Consider the following 27808-nt stretch of genomic DNA (forward strand, 5'->3'; position numbering starts at 1 on the left):
ATTATAGACTTTCAAACTCATTGTCTCTGTTTTCCAAATGTTCTGTGCAGTGGGTGGTACTTCACGGCATTTTTAGGTGAAAAGTGGCCCTTCCTGTTGAGGCTGTCCGCACTCCTCAAGCACTGATGCCAGGTTCTCTTTGCTTCTGGGCTAGCACCCAGCACGGGCCTGCTGGAGAGGACATGGAACACAGATGCTGCTCACTGGGAGTCCAGGGAGTGGGGGACTGAGAGACCAGTGGTCTGGCTCTTCATTTTGCCTCAGGTGTGTGTCCTTGCACAAGTCATCTAACCCTTCTGGGCTTCTGTTTCCTTATCTACAATCCAGGCATTTGGACTCAATATTTCCCAGTTCTTGGACACTTTGATTTTATCTTTAAGCCAGACAGTTAAGGACAGATGGTTCAGGAGAATTTTTATTTATTCTAAACCAGAACATTTTCAAAGGGGGAAGAATCCCAAAGGCCATCTAGACATTCATCCACCCTAGGGCAGCTCTGTCCCTCTACCATTCCAGGCAGATGTGTTCATTCTATTTTTAACTATCTCCAGGAAACTTTCTTCTAACTTCTCATCCTGAGTCCGCAACATTTCATCTCAGGAATGTGAGAGCTTTGTGAAGAGCAGCATGAGCTTCCCTCCGCTTTAGATTGTTTTGCCAAGTCATCTCTCCAGTGTAGGAGTTGGAGATCAGAAATACTGTGAGGATATGCCAACAAAATCCACATGTCCAATCAATCACCAAGTTCTGCCAATTTATTTCTCATCCTCACCACTCTGTATCGACTAATTCAGGCCCACATTGCCATCCCTTGACAGGCTGACTTCAACAGCCTCCAGTCATGATCCCCTAAAAACTACATTTTTTTCTTTATTTGTGGCATGCCTATGAAGGTGCAGACATCATCTTAAGCTTGAGGGATGTGGCTGTGAGCAAGATAAATATATTTCCTGGCCTCACAGCATCCACAACCTAGAAGTAGAGATAGGAGGTGGAGGAGTGTGCAACTTAAAAACAAGGAGTTACACTCGCTTATATCAAGGGGACTGTGACACGGTGTGGGTGTTGGGGAAAAGCATGGGCTTTGGAGCTGGACAGGCCTGGGTTCAAACCCTGGCTCCCTCACCACACCCTCCATAGCTTTGGGCACTCTCCATGTTCTCAGTTTCTTCATCCGTAAAATGAGGAGATGTTAGTGCCTGCCTTATGGGGTTGCTGTGAGGATGAGATGCCCTGATATCTATAGAACAGAGCCTGACAAATCCTAATAGCCCAATACAAGTATTTTATTACATGGAGTGGTCCAACTCTGAGAAAGATGCTTGTTAAAATCTCCCAGTGCTTCCCCAGGTTGCAGGATAAGGTCTGGCCTGTGAGATCTCCATCAAGTCGGCTTCTTGGGCACCAGGTCTGCCTTGAAATGTGCCTGAACTGCTTAAAATTGCCAGCTCACACCAGCCATTTGCTCATCTAAGATTCTGCTCTTGTAGGCACCTCTGCCTGGAAGGTCCTTTCCCCCTCCCCTAACTCAGTCCTGCTTGTTCTTTATAATTCATCTCAGGTGTCACCCTTTCTAGAAAGCTTTCCCTGACCATCTTCCACTCTCCTGGCTTCCCCTCCTCAGCACCCACAGTACCTGTGCAGAGCTCAGACCTCCACTTATCACACTGTTGGGTAACCAGTGATGGTCTGCTTCCCAACCATGAGTTCTGTGAGAGGAGGATGTAACTTTTCACTAGTGTGCGTATTCTCACTGCCTAGGACAGTGCCTGGCACACACCTAATAAATGTTGGGGGAGCAAATGAATGCAGAGTCATACCAGAAACCTTCCACGATGCTTTCGAATCACCTCTACAGCATTTTGGGCAATACTGGTGCAATCACTTCACTTGGAAGTGGTTGATAAATGTTCCCAAATTTTATTCATTGAACACCATGTAAATGAGCTGTCATGTTCCTTCGCTTACAAAATTACTTGCCAATTACACTGAGATGATCCTGGTGTAATTGCCATGTAAACTGTATCCTGGCTGAGATAGCCCAAATCATCAATTTAACTTTACCCTCTCATCATATGGTACTTACCACATAATTAAATAAATGGTCAGCTACCACCACAATTATATATCTCCCCAACAAAATGAGGTGGCTACATTCATCACTGATTTATTAGTTATGACAATATGCAACACACCACCACGTATAATATCAGAAGCTTCATAAAATGAAAAGCACTATGTGCTCTTGAGAAAGATGTTCTAAGTTTATGAACAGAGAAATAAGCATTATAAAAACTTTTTTTTTAAAGGGCATTAAGATATAAAGACAAAAATCCTATTCTTTCTGAAGAAACTTTTTGCCCCTGAAGTCTCAGATAATAAAAACATCTAGCATTTGAAAGTGAATTTAGCTCCTCAAACAAATTACAACTTCTTTCAAACAGTTGCATTTTTTTGTGGAAGGTATATGTACTTTACTAAGGCTGGCATTTGTTTTTGATAGACTTGCTAATATCCAATGCAAGGATTAGAGAAGTTGGAGAGATTCTGAACATTGATGGTGCCTCTTAGTGACAAAATTTTCATGTTTTTCTGGATGCTGCCTCCACACCTGGCACAGGTAATCATATTGACTTCCCAGCACGGCCACATTAGGCCAAACAGATTCACAGAGGTTCTGTCTAAAGGGACCATTTGACTTCCAGAACACACTGCTTCTGAGGCCCTAATTGAAAAAAGAGGTCAATGCTAGCCCAAATATCTCTCTACCCCCTGCGGTGGAATAATTGATGTGCAGCAGCCTCTGCAGATGTGGAGTCACCAAGGTGATGGACGGATATAAGCACATTGTTCACACGTACATCTGCTAACACACAGGCCCCAGTGCAAACACCAAGACCTAAGAATATTATGTGGGTTTAGGACAATCCCTGCAGGACTCCAGCTCCATTAAAAATTTGTTTGGCGGCCTGGGGCAGATCTACTCCAACTCCCACACGCTTCATGCATTTGAGAGGGGGAGCCAAACTGCTTCAGAAATAAGTTTAATAAATTTTGTGATGTCAAGTCATTAACATCCTGCCTAGTCATATAGTCTTCATCTTTTGAAATGGTAACGTTAACCTGTGGAATTTTTTTTAACCTTTCTAATATCTGACTTAACATTTTTATTTTCCTTGTGTTTTCTGCCAAAAGGGATGAATTACATTCTGAAAGCAGAAGAAAAATACCCTACTCTTTCTCTTTACAGGCATTTTTCTTGTCACAAATATACCAGACAATACCCAGAAAGTCTAACCAGGGTCCATTTTGATTTGGAAATTGTGCAGGAAATTCCTGCAGACATTCATGGTTTATAATCTTAGTTACAATTCGCTGCTGTAATGGTTGTAACACTGCTTCTACAAATGTTCATTTATTCATCTGGCAGATTTGTTTAGTACTCATTTAAGCATGTGTAGGGCAGGGTGTCAGAGGAGACACCAAAAAGACACAAGCCATCTCTCAAGTCAGAGGCGAATCATTCAGGCAGGGAAGCTAGGGAGAAATTCAACCTCTCTAGGGACACCTGAGCAACTCACACCTGTTCTCAAGTCTCCTGAAAGGTGTGCATGACTGTCCTGAAATGAACAAAACATCTTCACAAACAACAGGCTTATGTGATCTTCACAACACCTTCAGGAGACATGACAGGCATTTTTCTGGCTGAAGATCTATTTCAGGCCTGAAACTTTTATCTTAATATCATTTATGCCAGGTGAATTGTTTCAAGATTCCAAAATTCCATGTGACACAGTAGGTAAGTAAGATCTGCACACAGGTCTACATAGGGAGACAGATGGTGGGTGACAGCACCCTGGCTTAAGTGAGTTAGGTCACCCACTGACTCTTCTCCATACAGAGATCTTCAGTCCATGCAGAAACCCTCACAGTACAAGGCAGTCTGCAAACTTTCTTTCAACATTTAGCATACCACCACCCTAAACAGCAAGTGCTCAATAAATCCAGCTATTCTCTGTCATTCTATTTTAAAATAGTCATCACCTGCGAAAGAAAAAGAATAAAGTAATAAATCAGGAAAATGTGTAAGTGACAGCAATTTTCAAAATGATGGGAACAAGAGTCCTTAAACTGAGTCAGGCAAAAAGTACATCCCCAGGTACTTTGAACAATTCAAAGGGAAGACAAGACTATTTGTCTCCCAGATGCACAGAATTAGTTATGTGAGCAAAAGGATGTGGTCCAGGACACTCACACGAGCCTGCTGTCCCCACGCATCAACCTCAAAATGCCTGCATGCTATAAATCCCCGACAGATCTTTCTTCTACAAGCTACCAAAGGAAGAAACTCAAGGCTGTAAGTTGAGTACCTCAAATCCCTCAAAGAGAAGTGATGCTACTAAACTCTCAGCTACTCACCTTAAACCTTAAACTGAAAGGAATCAAGGGGGACAAGCATATAGAACTTCAAAGCTCCTACAAGGCCACCAGCCCTGCTCCGTGAGGCTGAGTAGGGTGGCGGCCAAACTCACACAGCTCAGGCTTTTGAAGTCTGTCGACGGTCTCTTATTAACTGAAGAGGACAGGCATGTGGTAGCTGCTGGTCTTGTGAAGCTCAACTTTGTTGGGCCAGAGCTGCCTATCATCTCAGCAGAGGAGGGTAGGCAGGGAGAGGTGGGCACCAGGAAGTGGGAAATGAAAACTTGTCATTCCTTAACTTCAAATAATGAAAAGTGGAACACAGGTGGACATGGAAGGGCAAGCTAAAGAAAAACAGTTGAATGTATTTTGGGAAATTTTCTGGCATGACTAAAAACCCTGTGAGAACTATGATGTTTTTCTTATGATACAAATAAAAAATATGATTTAATTTAAAATGATATAACATAAAGATCTAAATATAAATGGTAAGTGCATGAAAACATCTGTATTGAGGTTTTGTTAGCCGGTCACATTATTAGTTTGATTCAGTCTGCTTTTGTAAGTTCTTAGGGTAATGACACAATAATGATTAAGGGAAAGTTTTCAGACCATTCTGCACCAATACAAAAGTACTGTCTGCAGGCTTTTGGTGTGTCTGTGCCCCCTTGAGGAAGACGCTTCAAATTGCAGGGACCACTTCTAAAATGAACAAGGTCTGGAAAGTGAGCTTTAAAAACTACCCCCTACAAACGCAAATGCAAAGCTACACACACACAAACATGGCCCTATTCACTTTTTAGGAACTGGAGCAAAAGCTTTTCCAAAAGCTTGGTAGACTCTCGTTCCGCGGGACCCTGAACGGCTGTCTGTCTATAGCAGCCACTCGGAGGCAGCTGATCCGCTGCGGACAGACCAGGGGACAGGGAGGAAGCGCTCGGCTGGCGTCACAGCAACACGAACGCTCACTGCGGTATCATCCAAAGCATCAACCAAGGGGCAGCCTAAACAGCCACAGTTATGGGAGTGGTTAAGAAAAGTGTAGCAAATCCACACAAATACTAAGGAGCAGCTAAAACGTGCAGTAGCTTTTCATGTTCTGACAGAAAGATGTCTGAGATATATTGAGATACAAAAACAATCAGTGAACAGTATGCACAATGAGAGAAAAATCTTTAAAATGTCTGCACTTTTATGTAAAAAGGTCCAGAAAGATATAGAATAAACTGTTTGTGTTGGTTATCAAGAAAGTGTAAGGCTCTCTACTTTTAAGTTCATGGTCTTTACACAGTTTAAATTTTTCCAGTATAACTTAATGTTTTCCTGTAACTAGAGGTCCATAATTACAACAGCTATATGAAAGACAGTTTCCTCCGCCTTAAGCAAATGCCCCCAGTAATTGCTGAGTTCTAGTAATGTCCCCTCTTTTCCATGTGAATACTTCTTGTAACGTTCACATTCCCTGATTTCACAAACCCCTAGAATAGCCCTGGAGCTTCAATCCCACCCCATACACAGAGAAGCTTTCAGCCAGTTTCCAGACTCTTCAATACATTGAAGTCTTGGTCAGATTTCTGTCTGCTGTGGGCAGCAGACCTTCCTGTGCTAATGCCAAGGGCATTGGTAGCATCAGGGGAGACTACAGAAGACAAACCAGATGTTGGTAATAAGACTTCTGACCAGACAACAGCATCAAAAAGTAAAGAGATATTTTTCTGCTGACATCTCTTTCTAATTCACCCCCTTTCTAATCTATCCCCTCTATTCTTATCCATCTCCTGCCTGACCCTGTCCACTTCCTCTCCATTCCTCTCATTGCTCAGACCTCGTTTAATCCTCTTACTCAACAACAGCCTCCCTAATCTTAGGCTTGTTCCATCTATGACTAAGGAAGCAAAGTCTCTAGCACATACTGGCCTTTTCAGTACTGGAAACCAAACATGCTTTTGCCAGGGTTAGAGAGCTTTTACATACTTATCAGCCTGGCCTTCAGCCTGCCTAACTGTGGATTCCTCAGACGGCTGAGATACCCACGTTCTTTTAGGACAGAACCCCCAAAATAGTTTCTTTTAAAAACATTTTCTATTCATGTCAAAAACAAGGGACTCATTTCCTTAATATACACAAAGCTCCCATAAATTCCAAAGCAAAAGGCCAATGACCCAGCAGAAAAGTACATTAAGAATATGAGCATACAGTTCTCAGAAAAGAAATACAAATGACTTCTAAAAATAAAAAGCGGTACTCAATACCACCTAAATACAAGAAATAAAAACTAAAATACAATGAGATGACATTTATCAAAGGGACAAAGATCAACCGATCTGATAACATGGTCTAATAGTAAAGATGTGCAGAAACAGGCTTTCTCATGCATTGCTGAGTATAAACTGGCACTATCTCTGTCAAGGACAATTTGACAATACATGAAAAATTTAAATATGTATAACCTTTGACCCAGAAGTTTCACATGAAAGGTATTTATTTTAAAGATAAGCCAATACTATGCAAGATAATGAGTATCCAAGGATATTCACTGAAGCGCTGTTTAAAATAGAAAAAGACTGCAAACAACTTACGCTTTCATCAATAAGCGATGGCGTATTCATAAATGGAACACCGTGCACCCATTCAAAAGGATGCAGTAGATATATATTTACTGATTTTGAATTATTGCTAATATAAATTAAGAGGACAAAGTTAATTATACAGATGCATTTGTTTTCAAATACCAGGGATAACTCTGAAAGAATACAAAGAAACATGGAATAATGGTCACCTCAGGAAGAGAACTGGTAGAGATGGTGGCGGGGGGGCGCAGGAGTGGACACAGGTGGGAGGCATGCCTTTTACTTCCTCCCTTTATTTACCTTTAGAATTCTGTGTTCTGTCCATGTATTAGTTACTCAAAAAAAAAAAAAAAAAAAAACCCACATTTAAAAAAATCTGATACCAGGGTGCCAGTACCAGCACATCCTTCAAATGCTACATGTGTGTGAGTTAGTCACTCAGTCGCGGTACGACTCTTTGCGACCCCATGGACTGTAGCCTGTCAGGCTTCTCTGTCCACAGAACCCTCCAGGCAAGAATACTGGAATGGGCAGCTTTCCCTCCTCCAGGGGATCTTCCTGACCCAGGGACCAAACCCAGGTCTCCTGCATTGCAGGCAGATTCTTTACCATCTGAGTTACCGGGGAAGACCCTCAAATGCTATACTCAAATTTATTTTCCATTATGTCCATTGTTATCCTCTCACTTAATCCATCGACTTATCCAGTTAATTCATGGCAAGCAGAGACTTCCCCCATGGAATTAACAGTTGATTCTTGTCACTCTCCTGCTTTAAAATAAAATCAAACCTTCTATGAATCCCCATTGCCCACCAAAAAAAGTTCAATCCACTCAAAGGACATTCAATCTCTTTTAACACCCAGCCCTAACCTGCAAGACACAACCTAGCCTCAGTCACATCAAATAGCTCACCCCACCTCCCTTCAGTTCAGTTCAGTTCAGTCGCTCAGTCGTGTCTGACTCTTTGTGACCCCATGAATCACAGCACACCAGGCCTCCCTGTCCATGACCGACTCCCAGAGCTGACTCAAACTCCATCGAGTCGGCGATGCCATCCAACCATCTCATACTCCGTCGTCCCCTTCTCCTCCTGCCCCCAATCCCTCCCAGCATCAGGGTCTTTTCCAATGAGTCAACTCTTCGCATGAGGTGGCCAGAGTACTGGAGTTTCAGCTTCAACATCAGTCCTTCCAATGAACACCCAGGACTGATCTCCTTTAGGATGGACTGGTTGGATCTCTTTGCAGTCCAAGGGACTCTCAAGAGTCTTCTCCAACACCATAGTCCAAAAGCATCAATTTTTTGGCACTCAGCTTTCTTCACAGTCCAGCTCTCACATCCATACATGACCACTGCTTGCCTATAAAATTTCCCCCCATCTCCTCACCTCCCCTCTTTATCCAAGAAATTATATATGGCCTGTGAGGTCTACATCAAATTACATCTCTGAGCCTTCCCTACCCTGAGGAAGAGCAATAAAACTTCACACTATGCTCTGAACAGTACTTGGCTTATCTCACAAGAAGTTTACTGCTCAAAATTATATTACATTCATCATTTATGGGTCTATAGATGACTACATTTAATCTATGGTCATCTCCCTTAGATTACAAATCCCTGGAAGAAAGATGTGAAACTCATTCATCATGTATTCCTAACATGTAAATAACTGCCTGGCACTCATAGGTGCTTAATACATATGGACTCATCATCATCATCCCCCCTCCATGTTTTCTCATTTATCAAACTGAATTAAGAATGTTGTTTTTCCAAGGCTTTTTCTATGTGGTTGGTTAATGTTTGCACAACCTGACACAGCACTGCCTGTGCAAATTTATCTCCCAAGTTTAAACCAGGCCTTTGGGCTTGGCTCTTTTTCCTAATTACTGTACAGATGTCTGGTGTCAGTTTGACTTTGCCTTCTCCTACTGGATACTCTGGCTACAGGTTTAAAAAAACAAAAACCAATTTCTGCTTTGTTTTCCTGCAATTGATTGCATATGATGTGGTGCCATTTGGTGAGTTAGGCATGGATAAACACTATTTAGGAAATGAAAGTTGTCTTTTCAGGAAATGGACATGGACTGTAATCTCTGAGGAAAAAATTACTGTCCTGCTCTCCTGCTTTGCTTCTCAGTAGTCTAACTGAAGATAATAAAAATCCTTTCGAAGGGAAAAACTATTTATGATGCTTCTATTTAAATGTAGGGTGACTTTTGCTTCCTTAGACAATAAAAATGGTGGTGAGGGAAATGACCTAAGTGTCTACCATCAGGTGAATGGATAAACAAATTGTATTATATCTGCACAAAGGAATACTATTCAGCAATAAAATTGAACAATTGAAACATACAAAATCAAAGTAAGTACGCTGGGTGAAAGAAACCAAACCAAAAAAGGAAAAAAGAAAGAGAGAGAGAGAGAGAGAGAACATATAGCTTGATTGCACTTATGCAAAATTCTAGAAAGTACAAACTAAACTAAAGGCTCATGACTACTTGGGGATGAAGAAAAGTCTGTGAGGGCAGGGAGGGAGCAATTATAAAGAGGCAGGAGGAAGCTTTTGGAGGTGATAGATATGTTGCCTGTCCTGATTGTAGTGACAGTTTCATGGGTGTATACATTTGTCAACTTGTCAAAACTTGTAAAAATGTTTGAATATATGCAATTTAGGATGTCAAAATTATACCTCAATGAAGCTGTTTAAAAAAGTGGACAGAGGTGAAGAAGGAAATCCATTCAAGAACACATGTATACAGTGCTACTATAAAAGTAGTTTTTAAAGAGGGTCATCCAATGTGTTCAATATTTGCAAAATACCTTTCTAGACTGACATTTTCCTGAAAATGTCATTTTCTAAAAAGACAGGAATTGTATTTTTGAAGGAGCAGCCAGGTTGCAAGCAGATGATTAATTATCATGGAAAATCATTGATGTATCATTGCAATTTCACAGTATTTCTTACAGTTAGAATAAAGCTCCTTCATATCTCTCATAAAGGTATTGTGAAGCTTTAATTGATTTGTGTTGGTAAAAAACCCTTGGTTACTGTCATGGAAAATAATTGAATTAAGTATCAAAATATAAATGTACACCTTTTGCTATTGTTTATTTGCTTTTCTTTATAATAAACGTTGCAGGGTGCCAACAATTCTATCACATTATTAAATCAGGGAAGACATGGGACCCAGAGGCTTTCACATCTGTTGGTTTAACATTAAATTATAGACTCTATAGAGATGTTCATCATGTAGCTAATTCCACATACTAGATACTCTTGAAAATACCTCTTGCCCACTCACTAAGAAGCAGCAAAGACTTATACAGGGTGAACTAAGAAATATAAATCTCTAGATTCAGTTGTATACTTTCTTTATGGAAAGGTAGATTTTTTTTCACCTACTTTTCAGAAGAATAACAATATTAACTCAGCACTATAGTAAAAAAAAAATACAATAAAAAATATAAATGACAATATTGCTCAGGAGCTATGTAGATAGACATTGTGCTCAGAGAGACAGAGTAACGTCGAGTTTGCATGAAAGATGTTTAAATGACAGGCTGTATCTAGATTAACAAACACCTCATGCAGTAAAACAGTGACTCAATAACTGTCTTTTAGCATCACTCAATGGCAATCCATACACACTAGGTCTTCAGTAACTGTTAAAACAAAATTACTCCTAATTTCCTAAGATTGTGATTTAACAACAGGAACAAATTGAGATTATAGTCCCTTACTATTTGCAAAGGTGATGATGATGTTCCTATGTTATTTCTTGCAACTAATACAGACATGGCAGTAGAAAAAAATCATTCAAAAAAGTGTTGATCGTCAGGTGGAAACAAGGTTATTCTTTAAGAGATAGATAGACATTTTAAGAAGGACTGTTTGTTGTAGAATCCATAGCAAAGAGCATAATAGTTTCTATATTTTAGGCGGGAATGTTGTTATGAAGCCGGTACTGGATACCTGCAAGTTATTATGGTCTATAAAGAGCTCTGCAATTTACAAGACCAGAATCCAGTGGACACAGGCCACATGTGGCAATTTAAAATCCAATGTAAGTTCATCAGAATTAACAATTCATTTCCTCAGTTACTCTTGCCACATTTCAAGTGCTCGGTAGATAGGTGTGGTTAGTGGCTCCCACAATGGACGTGTAATATAGAATAATATTCCATCATCACAGAACGTTCTAGTGGATGGTATTGGGCTAGAATGAGACAGAGGCCAACACAGGGGTGCTAAGTGAATAATTCTGCAATATGGATTTGAGAAGAGGAGTACATAAACAAGAGGTCAGGTCATTCAGCTCCCAAAGAGATGAGAGAGCTTGGTTCCTTGCCTGGCTTTCAAAAACTAACCTAGAGTTAAAGTGCCCCTTGTGTCCTCATGCCCTCTGGGACCTCAAAAACGAAATCTGTGTTTTCCATAAAATATTAAATCAAGAGAAATTAAGACAGCACATTTAATGTGAAATAAAGTTCATATACTCCTGTTTAAACACAGATTAGAGTTTCTGTCAGAACAATGCCAGTGAAAAGTTGACATCCTAATTAATACAATTTACATTATAAAGCAGTGAATATCTTTATCTTGCTATTATGAAATGCCCTCTTTAAAAAAAAAAAAGCAAGGCTCTACTCAACAGGGATTTGAATACTAAGGGTAGTATTTTAAAATCCATGTACAAGAGAGGTAGTTAGGGTCAGTGGCATTTTTACACATCATCAACCCAGGTCTCTAAAAATGGAAACAATATACTCAGCCTCTACCACACAGTTTTGTGAGTTTTTAAAAAAATCATCCACAGGATATTTACATGTAGCAATAGGATTTTGAGGCTGTTCTTCCTGCTTTTCTTGCAATGATATAAAACACACTGCAAAACACAAACACTAAAGAACTAAAACACCCCTGCTCTCTTTCCCCTCTTCTTTCCTTCTCTCTCCTTTCTCTCTCTCCTCCATGCACTTAGTATCACAGGGAGTGGTTCCGGAACCCTGTGAACTCACATACATGCAGGACTCCCACACAATGTGTAGTCAATCCAAATTCTGAGTGTGTGAGAGGGGCAGAGAATCAGTCCCACAGCTGGGTACCCAAGAATTCGTGTTCATTGCCTTTGTCAATTTTATGCTATCGGTGAAAGGAATAAAGATGAGATCCTGAAAGCTTGAATTTTCATTTCCTCTGACAACGTGCTTTTTCTTCATGCTTTATCACACTCCGCTACTTGGTTTCCACCCCTTCATAATTGATATCGGCCATTTGAAGCATTCAGTAAAAACCTCATGAGGTTCATCAAATGTCCCCCAGTCTATAATTCTTGCTTCTAACATATTCAGAAGCATATTCATCCAAGTGTTTTCTACTTTCTCTCCATGGCTTTCCTTGTGCACAGGGACAAGAGTAATGACAGTTGTATTAATTATATGCTGAAAAACCCACATAGCAGCAAAAATGATGGAGATCATCATTTTAAATATTTTATTAAAATAACCCAGTGTAGAACAGATAAAGTAGACCCTCTTGATAATGAGAGTTTCATTAATTTTACAAGAATTCTAGAAAGCTTAGAATGGTCAGCAAAATGACCTTTCATTTATTCTTTTAAGAAGAAGAAAAACTTCAGTCATCACTTTAGAGAGCAAAGGTCTAGTAAAATTTTCTAAGATATTTTTTAAAATAATTACTTACCTTTCTGGGAAAAGTTTTGATAAAATAGCTTGAAATACGGAGAATTTAGATTTCATAGTATTACTTGAAATGCCTGTAAATTTTCAGCTTCTGTAATTTACCCCATTAAAACTTGGTTTATTAGCATATAATGACTTCTGATAAGTAAAATCGACATTCTCCATAAACAAACAAGGACCACATTAAAATTCGTCCCTAACTAATATTAAGAGCAACAGTCTGGCTTACCAAGTGTGTCTCCAGGTACAGTTTTAGGCCATCCGTCTCTGCTTTAGGAGGTGTCCAATTTTCAGTGGTTTCCATGGCTTCATTTAACCATTGAATAAATTCATCCAGTTTGTTTACAAACCCCTTGTGACAGAAAAGGGGGAGGGGGAACAAGAAAAGCATGTTAATAGGTTATTTTTTAAGCCAAGCTTAAAAATTCCATGCCTTATCGATGGTAAAGCTGATACCACTGCAGTCCCATTCTATGTCCACACTGTACAACAAAATTCCCACCATTCCTGCCACTGAAATCCATTAAAATGAAAAGAAACTGTTCATGATACCACTATGGTTTTTTCCCTAGGAAAGATTTTGCTTTTTTTTTTTTTTTTTTTGAGGAATTCAGATTGGACTGCAGGGTGTCATTGGAAAGCTGACCCTCAAATCATCAAAACATTTCTGGGTGTCTGACAAGAGCCCCCTCACCAAAAAATCAGGTCAAGTCTGCTAGGAACCTGGCTTTGGGGGATAAAGTAAAGATGGTGTTCTTTACTTAGAAGCCCAAGGAGTTGAGGTGCCTTAACTGAAGGAGAAATCTATTTTTAAATCACATAAGTGCTTAAAGGGACTTGGATGATTTCTACTGACAGCTCAAATGTCTGTGATTGAGTCTGGGTTCTAAGAAACTAAAAAAGGTACAGGACCAAGGAACAAATGTAAAGGCCTAACTTTGGGTGTGTCCTGGACATAAAAAAAAAAAAAAATTCTTGGCTAAGAAGCACAATTCACAATAATCTTGCAAATTTTCAAACAGTGGTTACAAAAATTTATTGGCCATTTAAAAGAACACATCTGTGGAAACGGAAAATATTTTGAAAAAATGAAAGCCCAGCTCTGAATTTAAGGGAAGGAAATGGGGCTGGCCACCGGCTTGCCATGGCTGGGTAAACAGCACCACCTGGAGGTCAAACGGAGGAATGACAGGCTTCTGTATTTGAACTCATTGAGATGGCTTGGGATTCTAGTTCTCTGTTGAACTTAACCTGTTCTTCAGAGTTACCTTTTGATTATCTTTGATTAATACTTTAATACTTAACTTGCTTTAATAGTTAACTTGCAATAAAAATCTAAGCACTCCTCCTTACCAGGGGGAATTTCAGCTTTCCACCTTCCCTCCTACTTATGTGTAGCCATAAGAATATAAACAGAAATTATGAAGGCAAGTGATACTAAAGTCCATCTGATTTCTGAGACTTTTGTCACCTGCTATCTTTCCACCTCTCTCAGCCTGTTTCTGTGTGGTGTGTCAACCAGTGTTCTGTGAAGTGGACAGATCTATTCTCGTATCATGAGAGGATACTCTTAGAGAAACCAAATAGGCTCCACTCTATACACTGAGCTATGCAACGTGCAGGAGAATTCACATTTGGATACAGAAAAACGAATATTTGATGTTCATCTTCAGAAGCTCTGCTAGAGTCTTCGTGGTGTGAATGAAGGAAAATTAGGCTGACATAAGTAACAACATGAGAAATTGAGGGGGAAATGCCAAATTTTACTTATTTTGTAATATAAATCAAATCCTAGTAAAATAGATACTGGTCTTTCATTCATTCTTTTTAAACTTTTATGTATTTATTTCTGTCTGTGCTGGGTCTTCACTGCTGCTGCATAGGCTTTCTCTAAATGTGGCTAGAAGGGACTACTCTCTGGTTGTGGGGCATGAACTTCTCATTGCAGTGGCTTCTCTTGTTACAGAGTGCGGGCTCAGTAGCTGCGAAGCACAGGCTTAGTTGCTCCATGGCATGCGGGATCTTCCTGGACTAGGGATTGAACATGGGTCCCCTACACTGGCAGGGGGCTTCTTAGTCACTGGACCACCAGGGAAGTCCCTTATTCATTCTTTTAACAAATATTTATTAAGCAGCTGCTTTGTGTGAAGCACACTGCTGGATATTACTGGGAACAAAAAGATAAATATCAGTGAAGCAAAAAATATCAGCAGATCATAAAGCATGTCTAAGCACTGGCTTACTGAATCCTGGTAATTTCAATCAGTAGAAAAAGTTAAACCATCAATAGAGTTGAGATATGTACCTGGACTTTTTTGTGAAACTTATTCTGCCTGTATCAGAATTCTGTCTGTACCTAAGTTTGTTTCTGTTCTTAGTATTTTACCTGCCTGTTTCTCTAATACTCTGAGTTTACGCATATTTACCTGGAGACTCAAAGATGACTATGAAAATCAGATTTTCTTCATAACACAATTCAATGCTGCACTACACAAAAAGCACATTTTACACACGTTTGCCTCGCTGCTACAGACTGAATTACAAGCCTTTGAAAGGCCACATTTTAGTTTTCCTCATTCATACTCCTGTATCTCATCTATTCCATCCCTCTTGTCATTTTCTACCACCAATTTCCTGATTGTTCCTTTTTGCCCCTTCTTCCATTATCTTTCTCTGCCTCCCTGCCAAGCACGCCAGGCGCACACTGAGGGTGACCCAGTCCACAAGCACCAGTCCTCCTGGGCCACCCCCTTAACTGTCTCCTCGTGGGTGTGTTCCTGGCTATACTCATATTTGACACATGTTCTAAAGGTCTGATAATTGGAGTCAAGCCAGGAGTCCACCTGCAGCAGAAACCTTGGTCACCCAACTTGGGAGGAAATGGAACAGCCGTTAGCCTGTTATCATCAGTAACAGTGCGCTTCCCACTTTCAGATCATCTGCTGGAGGAATCAAATCATTTACATTTTGAAAGTTCCTTAATGAGATGCTTTTAAAGAATCTTACTTTGAAACTTTCTAAAGAATGAATCTTTTTAAAGGCTAAGAAGCACAGTGAAAGTATATAAAAATGTACACTTACAAGTTTGTGTAAAATAATTTGCTAAAGCCCTCAGTTGGTTAACATACATTTGAAGATTATATTTGCAAGGAAAATATAAGGTTGAGTCTTGCAAACAGCTACACTCATGACAGGTTAAAAATACCCATTATTAATCCTCCTACACTGTTGGTGGGTAAACAGGTACAGCCACTATGGAAAACAGTGTCGAGGTTCCCTTTAAAAACTAAAAAGAGAGCTACCATATGATCCAGCAATCCCACTTCCAGGCATATATCCATGAAAAAAGAAAACTCTAATTTGAAAAGATGCATGCACCCCAATGTTCATAGCAGCACTATTTACAATAGCCAAGACATGGAAGCAACCTAAGTATCCATTGACAGATGAAAGGATAAAGAAGAAGTAGTGTATGTATATATATAATGGAATATTACTCGGCCACAAAAAGCATGGCATATTGTCATTTACAGCAACATGGATAAACCTAGAGATGATCATAGTAAGTGAGTTAAAGCAGACAAAGAAGTAGTATATAATATCACTTACACATGAAATCTGAAAAATAACACAAATGAGTCTATTTACAAAACAGAAACAGATTCACAGACATAGGAAACTAACTTATGGTCACCAAAGAGCAAAGTGGGGAGGGATAAAGTGGGGAAAGGAGGGAGAAATTAGGAGTACAGGATTAACAAATGCACGCTACCACATATAAGACAGTTAAACAATAAGGATTTTCTGTATAGCACAAGAAACTATATTCAACATCCCATAATATCCTATAATGAAAAATATTCTGGAAAAAATATATATCTGAATCACTTTGTTGTAAACCTAGAACTAACACAATATGGTAAATCAACTATGTTCCAATTTTTTAAAGAATACTCACTATTTGTTTTATTTTCCTATCTATTTCTCTTCTCTGGCAAATCTGGTCTGGTTAGCTAGGAACTGTGGGGGTGATTCCTGTGGCCCTTTGACAAAACTGCTGTGTGCAGCTAGGACAGAAACAGAGCTTCCCTTGCATCAGACGTGGGCCAGGAAACACCAACACAGGAGAAAATGAGGCGTGGTCCCCTTGCCTTGTGTCGTTAAAAGTCTAGGGGTAATTTTTTTAATAGAAGTACATGCTTTTTAGGATAAATTGAAGTTGAAAACTATTTTGGTAAAAGGGGAAAGGGGTATAAAATAGGAAGCAGATATTTGTGTTGTCAACACAAATCTGTGAAGTGGTGCTGATTATGGTCATTTTACAGATGAGGAAACTGAGGGTCAAAGAAGGTGGGTGCCAGCCTAGAGGCAGAGCTGGAATCTGAATCCACATCCCATTCCAGTCTGTTCCTCTCACGGAACCACAGCGCCCTCTAGAAACAGTGCTCCGAGAGACGTATTACCAGACTCAGATGAAGGAGAAGAAACATTTGTTCCCACTCTCACCTTCTTAGCACTGAGATTAAAACTCTCAAAAAAGTCCCTCCCCCTCACATTCAGTATTTTCTATTAATTTTTCTGAAAGGGGATCTCTGATGAGAGCAGGGACTTTTTAAAAAATCTTTTTTTTTTAGCAAGCAAAAATCACCATACATTTGATTTTTAATTTATAGAAAATTTAAACCAAAATTTTATTTCTAATTTATAGAAAATTTAAACCAAACTTTTGAGGCAGCACATGCTTAAGCAAGCCCATCCTATCAGTGCCTCAATTACAGATGAGTTTGACTCAGTTCAATCACAGAGGAGACAGCTCTTAGTCCTCAGGAGGTAGTTTAGTCAGTGAGCTGAACTGCTAATGTCCTCTTGGTGTTTACTGTTTGGATATATGTGAACATGTGTGTGTTCATCCCGAGAAGGATGCACATTTCTTGGTGGACACAGAAATCAAGTGTGTTGTCTGACCTAGCCCAGATCAAGTTAACTGCCTTCAGAGAGGGACATGCTGAAAAGCATCAGAAAGTGAACTATTTTCATTGTATTTTTGAAACTAGAAAAGGTCAGCCTTCGCTGTTAAAACTTTTTAAAGCATTCAAAAATATCTACCCCTTTCTCCTACTGCAATGATGTAAAGTAATTAGCCTCCAACTAATAAAAATAAATGAAAAAAAAAAGAAGAAAAAAAGAAAAAAAAAAGTAATTACCCCTTTCTAAGTATTCCAAGATTAAAGGATTCCATGAATGACCTTATCTGAAAAATGCTAGCTGAAACAATAAGTAATCCTCACATAGCACTCCCTAAGCCTGGCACGCTACAGTCCATGGGGTTGCGAAGGGTCAGACACAGCTTGGCTTCTGAACAACAACAAACATGCCAGGACCATTTAAAAGCAATATGCAATAGATCATCAAGCCAGACTTTAAAACATATTTTCTCTTGAAATCTTCACATAAACCCCTAATGGATGTCCCCATTCCTATCTTATCAATGCAGAAACTGAATTTCAGAGGCACCAAGTAGGGTCATAAAGACCCTGTGAGGTGGGTACTACTGTCGCCCCCATTTTACAATGAGAAGACTGAGGCCCTGAGAAGTAAGGAGACATGCCCAATGCCATGTGGCTAGAGGCGGTGGACTCAACACCTGAATCCAGAGAGCCCAGCTGGCACCATGTGAAATCATGAAAGGCCAGCTGATCTAACAATTTACCTAAGTCCCTGGCAGAAATTAGAACTTGAAAAACATTTAAATGAGGATTAATCATGATGACAGGAGAAGGTATATTAAAAGGCAGGGGGAGGGGGACCATGCTTATCATGAACCAGTGCAGATAATATTAAGAGAGCAGCTATTACAACCAGACAAAACTGAACTTGATTCCAGGCTCCATCCGTCTCTTACTAACAGTATAAACTAAACGAGCCACTTGGTGCCTCTGAAATTCAGTTTCTTCATTGGTAAGATAGGAATGGGGATATCCATTAGGGGTTTATGTGAAGATTTCAAGAGAAATATATATTTTAAAGTTTGGCTTGATCAACAATTTTTAAAAACCATTTCTAACGAACAGGTTCCAATTTGATCTTTTATATCATTCACTCAAAACATTTTGGTTATTCACTAAGCATACAGCATTTTGCTGGGTGTCACAGGGAAGATGGAGAGAAAAGTCCCCCCACAGTCATAACATGAGAGATGTCACCGACTGCTCTGGGCATGCAAAGGGGGTCGTAACTTGTCTTAGGTCATCACATGAGGGGATGTGGCAGCGGCAGCATCTGAATCTGCAGGTGAGCAAAGATTTCCCTACTTCTTATCCCACCTGCAGGTCCCAAAAAGGGGTCATGCTTCTCACTTTAAGGATAATCTGGCTTCATTTTTCAAACCAGGACAAATGCTTTGGAGCCAGTCTTTACATTAATAATGAGTACCAATGAGTAATTGCAATCCTCTTCCCCTACCCAAAAGGAAGCTTTATTTAGGTTCTGGCAGCTGGTAAAATTAGAACTCCACTTATAAGCAAAATTATGCATTGAGATTTAATATGTGTATCTACCAACATATGGGACTTCCCTGGTAGCTCAAGCTGGTAAAGAATCCTCCTACAATGCAGGAGGGACGATCCCCTGGAGAAAGGATAGGCTACCCAGTATTCTTGGGCTTCCCTGGGGCTCAGACTATAAAGAATCTTCCCACGATGTGGGAGACCTGGGTTTGATCCCTGGTTGGGAAGATCCCCTGGAGGAGGGTATGGCAACCCACCTCAGCATTTTTGCCTGGAGAATCCCATGGACAGAAGAGTCTGACAGGCTACAGTCCACAGGGTCACAAAGAGTCAGACATGACTGAAGCAACTTAGCATGCACGCTACCAACATATATATTTAACCTTCCATTTTTGCTTATACACCTAACTCTTATATGAAATGACTAATTTAGCTTTTTATACAATAGTTTTCAAATGCAATTCACCTTTCCCAACCACATATCTGTGTATGTGACATGCTACCAAGACACTGAGGCTCAAGATCAAATGAAAGGGAATTAAAAGTGATACTTTAAACTCTACCAACTTACACATTTACCCACATTCCTACCTATCAAATCCAACACAGTACAAGTAATTGACAGAAGGGAGGATATGGTATGTGCTTTTAGAAGAAAGATTGAAGAGAAAATGAAATGCTTTAAGGCAGTTTTAACTCTGTTGCCATAAGAAAACTCAAATACTGAAATGTTTTATGAAATATTTAGCTTCTCTTCTAAAGGTTGAATGAAATGTCTTTAGAATTTGAAAATATTCCTAATATAACTATCCCAGAATAAAGGCTGTCAGTTGGAAAGAGAATAAAAAGGGCAAAGAATGGTATTATTTTAAACTGGCCGGGCGAGATGTCTTATTCTGAACTCGGTATCATGTGAGTATGATAAACTTAGCTGAATCTCTAATTCCTTCAAATACTAATGACAGGGGTTTCAACTGTCTTCCGAAAAGAGCCCAGAAAGATCCCTGACTCTCATAATGCGAAAGGCTTTCCTTCAACATCCAAAGGCTTTGACTTCAGTTACTCCCTGCTGTTCAGTTATTAAGACATGTCTGACTCCGTGACCCCATGGGCTGCAGCCCACCATGCTCCTTTGTCCATGGGATATTCCAAGCAAGAATACTGGAGTGGGTCAGTTACTCCTTACTTATTTACAAAAAGAAATAGTCAACAATATTAAGGGCAAAACAAGTTTGGAATGCATATCATCAAAGTCTAATAAAAATGGGAATGAGTAAAAGAAATAGGAATAAACTGGAACTCATAATAAGTTAATACTAACTGAGTACCTATTATGTGCCAGGCACTTATGTATTATACTTACAACTACTCTATGCTGTAAGGGTCCCACACTCTCCATTTTACAGAGAACACTGATGCACAGACAAGCTCAAATGCTTACAACTGTCAGAAGTGAAGCTGGGGACCCTCCCACAGAGCTGTGCTCACTAACTCTGTGTGACCCATTGTCTCCAGCACCCCCAGTGCTCCAGAGGCACTGGATCAGCAGATCAGGTCATCTTTATCTGCCTCTGAATCCCAAACAAGGACCTAAAATGCTCTCACTTTAGAATTTAGGATTATGATTGTTTAATGGTTCATTTGTAGGCTTTTTATATCCAGTGTTTTTTTTTTCATTTATTTTCATTAGTTGGAGGCTAATTACTTTACAATATTGTAGTGGGTTTTGTCATACATTGACATGAATCAGCCATGTAGTTACATGTATTCCCCATCCCGATCCCCCCTCCCACCTCCCTCTCTACCCGATCCCTCTGGGTCTTCCCAGTGCACCAGGGCTGAGTACTTGTCTCATGCATCCAGCCTGGGCTGGTGATCTGTTTCACCATAGATAACATACATGTTTCGATGCTGTTCTCTTGAAACATCCCACCCTCGCCTTCTCCCACAGAGTCCAAAAGTCTGTTCTGTACATCTGTGTCCTTTTTCTGTTTTGCATATAGGGTTATCGTTACCCTATATGCAAAACATCAGTTCTAATGAGATGGATGAAACTGGAGCCCATTATACAGAGCGAAGTAAGCCAGAAAGATAAAGAACATTACAGCATACTAACACATATATATGGGATTTATACCCAGTGTTATACACAACAGTACTTAACATTTGGGTGCTATCTACCAACTATTCTTCTGATAACTTATGTAGTCAATCTTCACAAATGTCTCTATTGTACAGATGAAGAGGCTGAAGCATAGCAGAGTTATGTAATTTATTCAAGGTCATAAAGCCATTAAATAACTATTAAGTAGTTTTGTTCCAGGGCCCAAGCTCTAAACCACTAAGCCACGGTCTTTGTAAGCAGACTTACCCTCATGGGGTTCACAGAGAGAAAAGCAAAGGACAGAAACACTCACTGTCATCCATTCTTACTTCTCAAGCCTCTGTGAGAACCACAGGCTGCGCCACAAGACTTCAGCATTCCCAGCACTGCCGCCTGTGTTTTAGATGATTCTCCCTTCTCTACACTGTTTTCTGTCCTCCTTTGCTCCTTTTTCTCTAAGAAAGGGCTAATCTCTTATTGACATTAGATGACCATCTACTATTATACAGAATCTTACAAAGATTACTTGGAAATATATAACAAAAATATAGGCATTATATAGACATGTTATATGGACAAGAGCTCCCATATAAACTTTCCATAGAAAATACATAAACATTATATAGAAAAGGGACAATATTTTATTGAGATTAGATGAATATTTTACTTTGCAAGTATTTTTGTTAATTTTTATTGGAGTATAGCTGCTTTAGTTATACCAAAGTTACGGTATAGCTATGACTTTAGTTATGACCAACCTAGACAACATATTAAAAAGCAGAGATATTACTTTGTCAACAAAGGTCCATCTAGTCAAGGCTACGGTTTTTCCAGTGGTCATGTATGAATGTGAGAGTTGGACTATAAAGAAAGCTGAGCACAGAAGAATTGATGCCTTTGAACTGTGGTGTTGGAGAAGCCTCTTGAGAGTCCCTTGGACTGCAAGGAGATCCAATCAGTCCATCCTAAAGGAAATCAGTTCTGGGTGTTCACTGGAAGGATTGATGTTGAAGCTGAAACTCCAATATTTTGGCCACCTGACGCGAAGAGTTGACGCATTTGAAAAGACCCTGATGTTGCGAAAGATTGAAGGCAGGAGGAGAAGGGGACAACAGAGGATGAGATGGTTGGATGGCATCACCGACTCGATGGACATGAGTTTGAGTGGACTCCGGGAGTTGGTGATGGACAGGGGGGCCTGGCGTGCTGCGGTTCATGGGGTCACAAAGAGTCGGACACGACTGAGTGACTGAACTGAACTGATGGCTGCTTTACAATGTTGACGACTGTTTCTCTTTTGCCTTTTCCTTCTCTTTCCTTTACTCCTTGCCCCTTCCCTCTCATTCTTCATTTTTCTCTCCCTTTTTCGCTCCCATCTTCCTTCCTCTCCTCCTCCCTCTTCCTTGTCATTCCTACTCTTTTCTTCTGCAGCTCAAAGTCTCCCACAACCATGTTGTGGCTAATCAATCACTTTTAATAAACATTTCCCCATATGTCCATACAATTTTAATGAAAAGGGAGTTTCCTTGACACTGAAGTATAGAGCTGGAATGATATAATCCTATATTTAGATGGAAATACTTTCCTGAATAGTAAAACCTCCTTGTAAATCTAATAACTGGAACTAGAATGCATATAGCTAGATGGGAGTGCTTTTAGATGCTAAAATTTTTCAAAAGATTATCTATGATGGTTTAAATAGCCTAAATTTTCTCTAAAGAACGTACAGTTCTTTAGTAATAACAAAGTTACTGCTTTAGAAAAAAATGGAATTCAGTGTAGAGAGTTTATCACACTGGATGAGCAATAAAACAGCCAACTTTCTACCAGAGAACTTCAGAGCAGTGAGTCAGTAAAGGGTAACAATGCAGCCACTGTACTATCAGTGGAGCCAAGAAGATAGAAAATAACATTATCTAAATACATCTGCTTGCAAAGGACAAGAGTTCCCATGCACATTAGAAGCACAGACCCAGTGTTCAAAAGTCCCTCAGATCCCAGGTAGTTCAATGCCTTACAGGTAAGGAAACTGAAGCTCAAAAAGATCAAATACTTGACTGGTGACAGACCAGTAGGCAGCTGAGACAGAAGAACTCAGATGTTGTGTCCTCAAGTACAGAGCTCTAATACTGCCCATTTTTAAGTTTTCAAGAATGTCTTTTGGGGGGAGGAATTCTAGAATTAAAACAAAGACAGAATTAGAGTTTTAAAGAATAATGTAAATCATGGCTGATTCATGTCAATGTATGGCAAAAACCACTACAATATTGTAAAGTAATTAGTCTCCAACTAATAAAAATAAATGGAAAAAAAATAATTAAAAAAAAAAAGAAGAATTTAAAATTCCAGAGCTCTGTTGGCTTAGCTAATAGGGTATGCTATCTAGATTGGGTGGCATTAGGCCAGAGGAAAAACAATAGAGGGCACAAAGAGGAACCCAGAACATTCTTGGCAGATGAAATCCAATAGAGAACAACTCATTATGAGAAATCTAAGTGGCTGAGCATGGCTAATGTTCTGGAGGCAAACAAGGAAACTGAGAAATAAGGTTGAAGAGTCTAGGCCAAGAGCCGAGCATATACACCGCGCTGTCAAGTTGGGACTTGATCCTAAGAACAATGATGGTGTCAGTGCAGTTCTGCAGCAGAAGAGAAAGAATCTGATTAGCATCTTAGAAGACTCGCTCTGACTGCAGTGTGGAGAGCGGACTGGCAGGTGTTAGGGCTGAGGTCAGAAAAGCCAGTTGAAAGGCTACTACCCTAATTCCTGTGAGGGCTAGAATGAGGCAGAAGCAGTGGGCATGGAGGGAACATGCAAGATAGACAGAGAGACATTAACAAAAGACAGGAACAGTTGAATGTGATGGAGAAAAAATTTGGGAAATCTGTTAGAATCTGATATGACTTCCAGATTTCAATTTTGGTTGGAGGCACTATTCTCTGAAAGAAGCAGTAAGATATTCAGAAGGAAGAAGTCATGTGCAGGCATATGATACACATGGTCTTAGATAGCATGTGAGGGGTAAGGAACAAGATCTAGGTTAAAGAGAGCAACATACAGGGGGTACTGGAGACCATGGGCAGGATGAGAAGCCAGGAACAGTGTGGAGAGGCATATCTACTGGGCGTCTTCTACACACTGAGGCCCCACAGTGCAATGCTGTCAATTTTATTCACCCCAGCCCCTCATTCTGTGTCTGCCTCAGTGGTTCTTGACACTGGCTGTGTCCCCAAATCAACTGTAAAATACACCAGATTCAGAGAAGGGAAATCTTCCTCAAAGTCCATTAAAGCTACAAAAATAAAGAGCCAACAGCTGAGAGGCACTCAGAACATACTCATGTTGATCTTGGTGGGAGAAAAAGTACTCACTGCCCTTTTGTGACAAGCCAGCAAAATCTGGTATTAACCAGAAAACAGGATGTGCTAATAGGAAGCACCAGACCACCTCACCTGCCTCCTGAGAAATCTATATGCAGGTCAAGAAGCAACAGTTAGAACTGGACATGGAACAACAAACTGGTTCCAAATCGGGAAAGGAATACATCAAGGCTGTACATTGTCACCCTGCTTATTTAACTTATATGCAGAATATATCATGAGAAATGCTGGACTGGATGAAGCACAAGGTGGAATCAAGATTGTCTGGAGAAATGTCAATAATCTTAGATATGCAGATGACACCACACTTATGGCAGAAATCAAAAAAGAACTAAAGAGCCTCTTGATGAAAGTGAAAGAGGAGAGTGAAAAAGTTGGCTTAAAACTCAACATTCACTGACGATGAGTGATGTTGAGCATCTTTTCATGTGGTTGTTAGCCATCTGTATGTCTTCTTTGGAGAAATGTCTGTTTAGTTCTTTGGCCCATGTTTTGATTGGGTCATTTATTTTTCTGGAATTGAGCTGCAAGAGTTGCTTGTATTTTTTTGAGATTAATCCTTTGTCTGTTGCTTTGTTTGCTATTATTTTCTCCCAATCTGAGGGCTGTCTTTTCACCTTGCTTATAGTTTCCTTTGTTGTGCAAAAGCTTTTAAGTTTCATTAGGTCCCATTTGTTTATTTTGCTTTTATTTCCAATATTCTGGGAGTTGGGTCATAGAGGATCCTGCTGTGATTTATGTCGGAGAGTGTTTTGCCTATGTTCTCCTCTAGGAGTTTTATAGTTTCTGGTCTTACATTTAGATCTTTAATCCACTTTGAGTTTATTTTTGTGTATGGTGTTAGGAAGTGTTCTAGTTTCATTCTTTTACAAGTGGTTGACCAGTTTTCCCAGCACCACTTAAAGAGGTTGTCTTTTTTCCATTGTATATCCTTGCCTCCTTTGTTGAAGATAAGGTGTCCATAGGTTCGTGAATTTATCTCTGGGCTTTCCATTCTGTTCCATTGATCTCTATTTCTGTCTTTGTGCCAGTACCATACTGTCTTGATGACTGTGGCTTTGTAGTATAATCTGAAGTCAGGCAGGTTGATTCCTCCAGTTCCATTCTTCTTTCTCAAGATTACTTTGGCTATTCGAGGTTTTTTGTATTTCCATACAAATTGAGAAATTATTTGTTCTAGTTCTGTGAAAAATACCATTGGTAGCTTAATAGGGATTACATTGAATCTATAGATTGTTTTGGGTAGTACAGCCATTTTGACAATATTGATTCTTCCAATCCATGAACACGGTATATTTCTCCATCTGTTTGTGTCCTCTTTGATTTCTTTCATCAGTGTTTTATAGTTTTCTATGTATAGGTCTTTTGTTTCTTCAGGTAGATATACTCCTAAGTATTTTATTCTTTTTATTGTAATGGTGAATGGTATTGTTTCCTTAATTTCTCTTTCTGTTTTCTCATTGTTAGTGTATAGGAATGCAAGGGATTACTCATCATCAGAGAAATGCAAATCAAAACCACAATGAGCTACCATTACACGCCAGTCAGGATGGCTGCTATACAAAAGTCTACAAGCAATAAATGCTGGAGAGGGTGTGGAGAAAAGGGGCACTGTTGGTGGGAATGCAAACTAGTACAGTCGCTGTGGAGAACAGTGTGGAGATTTCATAAAAATCTGGAAATAGAACTGCCATATGACCCAGCAATCCCACTTCTGGGCATACACACAGAGGAAACCAGATCTGAAAGAGACACGTGCACCCCAATGTTCATCGCAGCACTGTTTATAACAGCCAGGACATGGAAGCAACCTAGATGCCCATCAGCAGACGAATGGATAAGGAAGCTGTGGTACATATACACCATGGAATATTACTCAGCCACTAAAAAGAATTCATTTGAATCAGTTCTAATGAGATGGATGAAACTGGAGCCCATTATACAGAGTGAAGTAAGCCAGAAAGATAAAGAACATTACAGCATACTAACACATATATATGGAATTTAGAAAGATGGTAATGATAACCCTATATGTAAAACAGAAAAAGAGACACAGATGTATAGAACAGACTTTTGGACTCTGTGGGAGAAGGCGAGGGTGGGATGTTTTGAGAGAACAGCATCGAAACATGTATATTATCTATAGTGAAACAGATCACCAGCCCAGGTTGGATGCATGAGACAAGTACTCAGGCCTGGTGCACTGGGAAGACCTAGAGGGATTGAGTAGAGAGGGAGGTGGGAGGGGGGATCGGGATGGGGAATACATGTAAATACATGGCTGATTCACATCAATGTATAACAAGACCCACTGCAGTACTGTAAAGTGATTAGCCTCCAACTAATAAAAATAAATGAAAACAACAAAAAAACAAAAAACTCAACATTCAGAAAATTAAGATCATGGCATCTGGTCCCATCACTTCATGGCAAATAGGTGGGGAAGCAATGGAAACAGTGAGAGACTTTATTTTCTTGGGCTCCAAAATCACTGCAGATGGTGACTGCAGCCATGAAATTAAAAGACGCTTGCTCCTTGGAAGAAAAATTATGGCCAATCTAGAGAGCATATTAAAAAGTAGAGATGTTACTTTGCCAACAGAAGCCCATCTAGTCAAAACTATGGTTTTTCCAGTAGTCATGTATGGATATGAGAGCTGGACTATAAAGAAAGCTGAGCACAGAAAAATTGATGCTTTTGAACTGTGGTGTTGGAGAAGACTCTTGAGAGTCCCTTGGACTGCAAGGAGCTCCAACCAGTCCATCCTAAAGTAATTCAGTCCTGAATATTCATTGGAAGGACTGATGCTGAAGCTGAAATTCCAATCCTTTGGCCACCTGATGCGAAAAGCTGACTCATTTGAAAAGACCTTGATGCTGGGCAAGATTGAAGGCAGGAAGAGAAGGGGACGACAGAGGATGAGATAATTGGATGGCATCACTGACTCAGTGGACACGAGTCTGAGTAAACTCCAGAAGTTGGTGATGGACAGGGAAGCCTGGCGTGCTGCATTCCATGGGGTCGCAAGGAGTCAGACATAACTGAGCAACTGAACTGAACTGAACTGAATAGGAAGTACTCCTGGGAGAGGCATGTTCCAGCTGTAAAATGAGGGAAATAAGTT

The 27808-nt window shown here is 39.9% G+C and overlaps 1 protein-coding gene across 1 annotated transcript in view; it reads right to left on the reverse strand.

Annotated features, from left to right (window-relative positions):
- The window catches only part of AKAP6 (A-kinase anchoring protein 6), a 486146-nt gene that overhangs the window by 239456 nt on the left and 218882 nt on the right, over positions 1–27808 (reverse strand). The window contains exon 5 of the mRNA XM_020870415.2: positions 12923–13045. Within this exon, the coding sequence (XP_020726074.2) occupies positions 12923–13045 (123 nt within the window). The remainder of the gene's footprint in view (positions 1–12922; positions 13046–27808) is intronic.

This window comes from Odocoileus virginianus, chromosome 16, assembly GCF_023699985.2.
Source record: "Odocoileus virginianus isolate 20LAN1187 ecotype Illinois chromosome 16, Ovbor_1.2, whole genome shotgun sequence".
NCBI lineage: Eukaryota > Metazoa > Chordata > Mammalia > Artiodactyla > Cervidae > Odocoileus > Odocoileus virginianus.